Source organism: Cystoisospora suis (genome assembly GCF_002600585.1).
Source record: "Cystoisospora suis strain Wien I chromosome Unknown contig_722, whole genome shotgun sequence".
In the NCBI taxonomy this organism is placed as follows: domain Eukaryota; phylum Apicomplexa; class Conoidasida; order Eucoccidiorida; family Sarcocystidae; genus Cystoisospora; species Cystoisospora suis.
This window is the reverse complement of record NW_027153523.1, coordinates 1-8358: the sequence shown is the minus strand read 5'-3', so window position 1 is coordinate 8358 and position 8358 is coordinate 1. Positions and strand designations below refer to the sequence as shown.

The following is an 8358-nucleotide window of genomic DNA, read 5'->3' as shown; positions in this document are numbered from 1 at the left end:
ATGACGAGTGAAGCACGTGAACAACTAAAGAACTTGACAGAGAGAGTCGAGGAGATAGAGACGGGCATCGTGCATCAAGTTACGCAAGCGTGCGAGACCATAGCTCGTCAGCACAGCCGACTGTCTGCTCAGTCGGGTTTCGAGCACCAGAGCGCTATTGTCGCGTTAAAGAATGATATGTCTTTGTTTATGCGAGAAAGTGAGCAAGAGTGGCGGGAACAACATGCCATCTTGGAGAAGAAGCTTGAAGATGCGCTCCGAGAAAAGGAGGCACGGAGGCGAGGTAAAAATGCGGACGTGCCTTCGCTTGCTTTGCACGCCAAGATGAACGGCGAAGGTAAAAAACACCGCCAGGTTTCCTCTGAGATGAAAACGATTGACGATGACGCGTGCAGGAGAGCCCTTCCTCTTCAGGATCACAGAACCACTGGGCTTCATTGTCACCAAGAGGACTACACGAGGCAGCCCATCTGCCCGTCGACATCGTTTGATAGGCTGCCAGGGGACAAACCTTCGCGCCACAGCAGCTATGGTTCTTGCGCAGGTGGCATGTCTCCCACTTTTCCTCCGTTATCCCCTCCGCCTCTGTCTATAGTGTATTAAGATTGGCTTTCTTCCGCTTTTATCCTCTTGTCCTTGGCTTCCCTTTCTCCCTTCAGCGCGATACCTCCAAGACATCAGGATGATACACAGTATGTCTTCGGCCGCATAACGGCTGTTTCGGAATAGCGTACTCGAAGAGAAGAAAAGACGCCGTCACTCCAAGCACATAGAGTGGAGGAGGCACCTCTTGCCGAATCAAGCGGGCATGTTCACTTCAGTCCAGTCTATGTGTGTATTCCGTGCAAGCTCGTGTGTCCCGTTCCACTCCGAAGAATGTCGTTCCTCATGGCACTGCAGTGTGTGTCTGTACCTGTTTGTCGGGAGGCAGGATAGTGCCGTGGTGATAGCAGTGTAAATGAATTTTTTTTTCAATGTGTTTAACTCTCGTAGTATTCAGTGTGACTCCTTCAGTGCAATCTTCAGTCTTCCGTGCAACCGATGACTGGATGATGGCCCTCTTCGGAGAAAACTTGAACGAAAGCAAAGCAAACTGCGTAAACGCTTCTCAGAAGTTGTAACTCACATTATCAAGATTTCTTGGCTCGTCTTCGGACTTGCGCGAGGGAGGCAAATATCTGCCTACCTTCAATCTACTTCTACGTCCTTCATGTATCAGAACAGCCACTCAACAGAGATGCACCTGGCACCCGGATCGGCCGGTCTACCGACACACAAACTCATACATATCAGAGTTGTTACCAAACGGCAGAGTTTTACTACAGCTATCTATCTATGTATCTGTGCTTACATATTAAAAGGGACATATGTAATGGTAGTTACGTCCGAGTATACGTGGTTGCCAGGCCGCTCACAACCTGTCCTAACGAATCACTTTGCAGTCATGACGGGCTAATCACCAGAGGAAAAGCCGAGTCTCCGCACATTCGTGATTTCTTCCTCTCCTCTTTATCAAGAGTAAGCGCAACCGGCGTGGCGGGAGGACGCGTACCCTCGAAATCTTTCAAAACGAAGAAGATATGCGACGGCCGTGTAGTCTCGCTCACAAAAAATCCAGTTCAAACGCTTCTCTTTTATCTCGAGGTGTCTGTACGGCGGAAACTGTCAAGGAACACCATGGACATTCCTCTTCCCTTCCATCCTCCTTCCCCTTCAATATCCTCCTCTGATATTGGTCAAAACAAGAATCCATCTTCCAACTGTACATACACCTCACCATTCACAGTGTCTTTCCAGGACACCACCGTCTGCGTAGATTCCTACAGTCACAGATACATATATAGATGTATAAATTCCGCATCAAACAGCCAGTATAGATACCAACAGAAGAAGACTGTACCTTGGGTAACCAGCTCGAAAGAATCCCTGCTTTCCTTTATAAGCCTTTAAAGAAGTTTTTTGAATTCTGTCATTTCATGCTTGATCCATGGAAGCTTTTGAACCAAGGCTTCGAATTCTGGCTCATCTAACATTAGGACAGGCTTGCTAGCGCAGCATATAACCAGGGTAGGTATTCTTCTTCTTCCACAACCGCTCCGCCGATTGAAAACAAACACACGTCGATTCAAAGGACCAAACTGAAACGAAAGACAAAAGAGAAGAAAGAACATTCATTCTCATGGAGCCGCCGATCTCCAGTGGGAAAGACTAGACCAGATATGCGGGTATATACATCTACACACTCTACAGACTATGTGTGATTATAGATGTCCAGATACATATGAATGTGAATGGATATGAATATGGGATACACCATCGTGAAGTATGTATGAAGCCAACAGGTACCGTACACAGAGATGAATAAAAATAAATAGAGAGATAGACAGATAGCCCGAATGAAGAGATGCAAATGGACACCGTAGATACAAGTAGTCACGGAGAGCGAAGAAAGCTTCATGAGATTATGAGAAGCGCGAAGAGAGAGAGAAAAAGAAGAAAAGGAGCGGAAACATCTTCAACACAACGGAGAATCCAGATAACGGCGGGTTGATAACCCTACCGGGACAAACGTAGGTTACGTGCACTAAGGAAGATTGAATCATGCGCCATACAGGGCGGGGTAAGTACATTGTCTCAATGCAAATGTTCTTGCATCAAACGATCGAGTTTCTTAGAGGAAAGAATCACGTGTAAAACAGATCTTCCTAGCTGGAGCAGAACTGAAGACACACGTCTCACTTCGCCGTATAATGATACGTGTGAAACAGCAGTTCTAAGCCTAGCGTCCTTTTTAGCGATCTTATCATGCATACATACCAGAGGAAGGTAAGAGAGAGAAAGAAGACAGACGTGAGGTTCTGCGTGTGACCCTACAGAGAAATCTTCATATCAAAAAGACATTTTCTCGTAAGAGCGAAACGCAGAGAGAAGAGCCGAGATGCACACGGAAGTGTACGTGGACTGTTGTATTTCTAACAGTTCAGGTGCATATACAGCTGAATTACCTTTGACTGTTCATTCCCAAGAGGGATACGAGATCTTGGCGGCCATCCTTCATATACATGCCATCCTTTCCCTCCTCGTCGTTCAGTCTGTTCTTTGACAATAGATTTGAACTTACTCAACGCGTCTTTGAGAAGTGGCTCTTCCTGAGATGTCCGCATACAGTCGAATCGGGTGTACGGAGACCTCTGAGACAGAAGACTAGCATGGCCAGAAACAGGGGAAGAAAAGGCTGAGGATGTTTCTTCTTCCTCTCCTTCACTTCCTTCATTATCATGAAAAGTAGAAGATGGTTCTGATCTAGACGAGGAAGAAGAGGAAGATGAAGAAGAAAGTTCATTGACAGAAGATTTGTTAGGAATAGAAGAAGAGTGCTCAGTAGAGAAGGAGGGTGACGTGTCTTCTTCTTGCTCTTTTCTTTTCCTCCCATCTATTCTACGACCTACCGAAAGAGGGGGTCCCTCTTCTAGACTTTGAGCTCTGGGGTTCTTTTCTGCTTGGTCGATTATCCTTTTCTTGTTCTTTTTCTTTTCCAGTGATGCTTCCCTCGAAAGAGGATCTTCCTCACTCCCCACATAACTCTGATCTAAAACCGTAGAGATCTCCTCTTCTTCATTTGCTGGCAAGTCCCGGCAAGACTCAACTCTCTTCTTCTTCGTGAGTTCCTGCCTTCCCTGTTCCTTGTCCTTCTCTGAAGTTCCTCCTGCTTTTAGACTCTCTGCATCTGTTTCCTTAGAAGGAGAACAAGAAGAAAAACGACGACTGCGGAGAGAAGATGAGTGTTCCCCCTTTCCTCTCCTCTCGCCTCGAGTCTGCATGTCTTCAGAGGAAGAAGAAAGAGGTGAGGAGGACGAGGTGAGGCTGGCAGTCAAGTGTTCATCTGTTTTCCTTTTCAGAGACCCCTGCTTTTTCTTCTCTTCAGCATTTGAGGTGTCTGTTTTGCTGGAAGACGAGATGTTCTTCGCTTGAAGATGGCCATCATTTTGTGTGGGTTTCGGTTCTGTGCGTACACCTCGTCTAAACTCAGTCCGAAACCTCAGTGAAGAGGAAAAAGAACGGTCAGTCTCAGGAAAGATGATGAAGTTCAATGAAGATACACCAGAGAAAGATCTCCTGGGGAATCCAAGAGGAGACGAAGAAGCTAATGGATGACCGGGGAGACACAAAGGACGCTGTTGGGGAGAAACGGAAGGACAGAAAGATGAAGACGATGGGATAAAGAATGGACTTGAATTAGGAGGAAAACTAAAGGGTTGTGAAGGAGAGGCGAAACCAGAGTGAGAAAAAGATGAAAGCAGGCGAGGAGGGGTGTACTCGAAACACGAACAAGAAGGAGATTTGAAAGCCAAAGAAGTCGACAGAATATCTTTCACTCTCATCAGAACAGTACGATTGCCCTCCCCTCCACCACCCTCAAGAATAGGGAAGACTCCTCCTGTCATTCTAATGGAGAGAAACAGATAGGGAGAGAAAGCAAGAAAAGACAAAAGCCGAGAGAGTTGCAAGTGAAAGGAAACATCTTAAGAATCTCAGAAGATCTCCTAGAGACAGACCGAAGACAGAAGCTCAGCTGGTCTCTGGAATTTCAACTGTCTGCCAATCACACCAGACTGAATAGATGGATAAGAAGACTGTAGTAGCAAGACCTACGGAGAGGGCGAAGAAGTAAAGACAGAAAGACGAGGTAAGTTTTTCTTTAGTTTGAGACTGCTGGGGAGGAAGTTTCTGGCTTCTTGCATGCAGTCAGCAGTAATTTTCTCTAATTTGTATCGAAGAAGAGCAAAATCAACAATAACCGAGTCATCTACATGCACATGCAAACGAGGAGAACCGAGGTAGGGGGACACGGGAGACAGACTGCTCGCTGTGTGGGCAAGTTGGATGAGAAGATCCTCCTTTCTTCGTCTCTTGCAACAGGCTGGAAAGGAGTTTGTTCTTTTCTTTTCTTTCGGAGCAAGAGAGAAGAAGAGAACAAGAGACCTCCGAAGGAGGGAGGGTAAAGCTTTTCTCCTGCCTTTCTTTTTTCTTTTTGTGTCTTCGGCGGAGTCTGATACTCTAAGACCTTTACTGAACTTCGTACAGCTTTCCTCTTCTTCATCTCCTCAATTGCTTCTGCTCCTTTCTCTGCATCGTCGTTTTTTCTGGACTTCCTTCTCCCTTTGTGTTTCTTCCTTGAAGCAAAGTAACGGGAACTCTCTCCTCTCGTGGTCATCCGCTCTGCCTCCTTCGGAGAGCCGCTTCAGCCGTCCTTCCTTACCTTCTCTTCTCTTTTGTCTCCTTCTCTCGCCCCGTCTCTTGTTTTTCTCTTCTTTTCTTTTACCTTCGTCGGCCTCCTCTCTGTCCAGATGGAAGAGGAAATTGTATGGCCGACTTCAATATCCTCGACGTCTCTTGTTTTCTGTTCCGCTCCGTCGTTTCTTCTGTGGCTTCTTGCTGACAACCCAAGAAGAATACATACACAAGGATAAGCACTTCTTCTTTCGATTACAGGCGTGCAGGCAAATCGAGGATTCGTATCAGGTCTTTCTTGCTCTTGTATTTGTGAGTCTTCTCTCCTTTCTCAAAGATCTCTCTTCATCTTTCTGTACTTCTTTCTCTCTTTTCTTTCGCTCATCGTCACCTTCGCAGTTCGTTGTGGAGACCCAGCAACTGGCTCCTTTCGTGTGCAGAGAAAGGACGAGAGTGATTTGAACTCTCTTTGTTTTCCCATCCTGTATTCAGTGTACACGTCTTCACTTTGATTTCTTTCCTCTTCCCGCTTCTCCTTCTCTCCTTTCGTCATGCCTAAAGTTTCTTCTATCTCATCAAGGAAGGTGTGACTGTCAGCTAGGCCCCAGTCGTCTCTACGTACATTCATTGAGTCTCTTCCTCTTATTCAAGCCGGTCTTAATCTTTGACTGCTACACCGGAGAGAGAGGGGGGGTGTACTCGAGTCGCGTTTTTTTCTCCCGATAAGGAAACTCAATACAGAAGATCCTCAGGGAGAAGTGTTTCTCTTTGGTTTTTTTTCTCCTCTTTAAGTCCTTCTGCATGCGCCAAATAACATTCTTTCCTGCAATCTCATCTAACCTACAGTCTGTAGTTCAACGGCGGTTTCTGCTTGACGAGCTTTCCTCCATCTTTTCCCTCTTTTTTTTTTTCGTTAAGTGTCTCCTCATCGTCTCTCCTTCACTAGTTAAGCACCATGCCTCCGAAGAAGAAGGACACAAAAGCCGAGCGTGGCATGCAGAAGGCGGCGGAGAAGGAGAAACAGAAAATTGTAGAAGATAAAACATTTGGTCTCAAGAATAAGAACAAAAGTAAAGCTGTTCAAAAGTAAGTTGCCCTGATCTTCTTCTGTCTTCCTCCGTTTGTCTGGCTATTGTTGCAGATGTGTCTTTCTTGTCTAGGCATATGTATCACCGTCAGGTGATGTTCATTCATCTGCGAGAGAGTTCCAGGTGTACATTGATGTGTGAAGTGGAGAAGCCCGATAGACAGGTCAAAGACTAACGATAGAGATAGGTAGATACATCAGACGGACATAGATCAAAGCTAGACAGAAACATAGATTCAAAATTGTAAGGTAGATGTGTAGGTGAATGATAGATAGCTACATGGATGACAGAGACATAGATGAAAGACACACAGATCAGAGGTAGGTTGGTACGTACATAAAGGATACGGAGGTCAAAGAAAGATAAGATGGTTAGAATTGCCATATTTCTGGTTTATGCTTTCCTGTGTGGTGTAGGTACATCAAAGGGGTTCAACAGCAAGTGAAGGGACCGGTGAAGGGGGGAGAACAAGCACTTGTAGCGAAGAAGAAGGAAGAACAAGAGACGAAGAAGAAGATAGCCCAACAACAAGCTCTTCTTGCCTCTCTCTTCAAAGGAACCGAAAATGTCAAAAAAATCGCAGAAGACACTGTCACCGTGCGTAGTCCCATCTGCTTCCCCTCTCATTGTTATAACACACAGCTGCTGACATCTGTCTACCTATTTCTCTATCTTTAATCTGTCTATCTACCTCTCTAGCGACAAACTGGTCACTGCCCTACCTGCAGTCGTCAGATGGTTTTTTCCTTTTTACTTCATTGCTTCTTTCTTTCTTTCTCTTGCACACTGACACGCCACGAGCCTCTTTCTTCCCCTCCCCCTCTGTTGTTCTTCTCCTCCCATGGAGGGCGCCGATCGTTGTTGCGGAGCGGAGCTTAGATAGATAGATAGATGTAGATTGACATTCGGATAGCCAGTTAGGTGGACTTCAGTACAGTGAGACAGCGAGCTTCTAAGTATGTGGTCGATCAATATCCACAGTGCTCATCGCCTAGGGTTCGAGAGAAGGGCTTCTGTCTTGTATTTGCTGATGCCGTATTGAAGGGCCAAGGTGAGTGCTTTGTTTCTTGTACGACTTACGTGTCTCTCAGGTCGGGACGTACGATCCCAAGGCAAGCAAAGAGGGACAGAAAATCAGTCTTTACACAGATCAGCGTCAACAGAGTAAGCTTTATCTTTCTTTGTTTCGGACCTAAGACAACTGCGTGATACGATCGATAGATACAGAGAGAGGCGGAGTTTCTATGCATGCGTCCGTATGTGCATTCAACGGAGCTCGTGCGTGTTCGTGCTACAGTAAGGCAGCATGGATAACGCATGGAGAGTGCGTTAGTAAGAGGTTGGCAGTGCATTTGTCCGGTTGAGAGAAATGAGAGTCGCTTCATAGTTCTGAAGACTTGCCCGTCTTTGCTTTTGGGGTGTAACCCCGACGGGGGAGAAAAAAAGTTACAGTTTCGAGAAGTTGCATGAGGGGGACCGTAGCCGTGCACTTGAGAACCTAGCTTTTTCGTTCTTTCCTTGTTTCTTTCTTTCTCTTCAGAAATGGAGACAATGGAAGACTGGGACCAAGAGAAGCTTGAGCAAGTCATCAAGACGAAGCATAACCGAGGCAATGAACAGAATGCCACGGAGATCATCTGTAAACATTTCCTTGACGCCGTTGAAAAGAAACAGTACGGGTGGTTCTGGACATGTCCCAATGGAGGAGATAACTGTCGGTATCGCCACTGCTTGCCTCCAGGTATTGAACGGCAATGGATCAAAGGATCTCTCCAAAAGAAACAACTGCAGTAAACACGGGGAGACCTATAGGAGCAGGACCTACCTGTGTGTTAGCCTGCATCCCTCTATAGATAGACCTGTAGGGTTAGGCACGTGTAGATGCACAGGTATGCATTTCTATCCATATACATCTGTACGGCCTAGGTTAAGCAAAGAGCGTTTGGAGGGTTGAGGCGACGGTTGGGATGGGTTTGTTCCATGATGGTGGTGTGTATATGGAAGACGTTGAGGACTAATTCGCATCTCTTTGCTCGAT

The 8358-nt window shown here is 46.1% G+C and overlaps 3 protein-coding genes across 3 annotated transcripts in view; 2 read left to right on the top strand and 1 right to left on the bottom strand.

Moving 5' to 3' along the window:
* CSUI_001801 (uncharacterized protein) overlaps positions 1-1106 on the top strand; it is a 1721-nt gene extending 615 nt beyond the window's left edge. Inside the window, exon 2 of the mRNA XM_068062004.1 lies at positions 61-1106. Coding sequence (XP_067926021.1) covers positions 61-603 — 543 coding nt within the window. The 3' untranslated portion in view covers positions 604-1106. The remainder of the gene's footprint in view (positions 1-60) is intronic.
* A 602-nt stretch (positions 1107-1708) lies between these two features.
* On the bottom strand, positions 1709-4710 carry CSUI_001800 (uncharacterized protein). Its single transcript, XM_068062003.1, has 2 exons — positions 3006-4710; positions 1709-2138 (listed from the first exon to the last, which is right to left on the bottom strand). The coding sequence occupies exons 1-2, from the start codon at positions 4443-4445 to the stop codon at positions 1947-1949; spliced, it is 1632 nt and encodes a 543-aa protein (XP_067926020.1). The 5' UTR covers positions 4446-4710; the 3' UTR covers positions 1709-1946.
* Positions 4711-4850: 140 nt separating this feature from the next.
* On the top strand, positions 4851-8114 carry CSUI_001799 (uncharacterized protein). The gene is made up of 4 exons (XM_068062002.1): positions 4851-6318; positions 6737-6917; positions 7412-7484; positions 7861-8114. Exon 1 carries the CDS (start codon positions 4885-4887, stop codon positions 5692-5694), a length of 810 nt encoding a protein of 269 aa, XP_067926019.1. The 5' UTR covers positions 4851-4884; the 3' UTR covers positions 5695-6318; positions 6737-6917; positions 7412-7484; positions 7861-8114.
* The last annotated feature ends 244 nt before the right edge of the window (positions 8115-8358 follow it).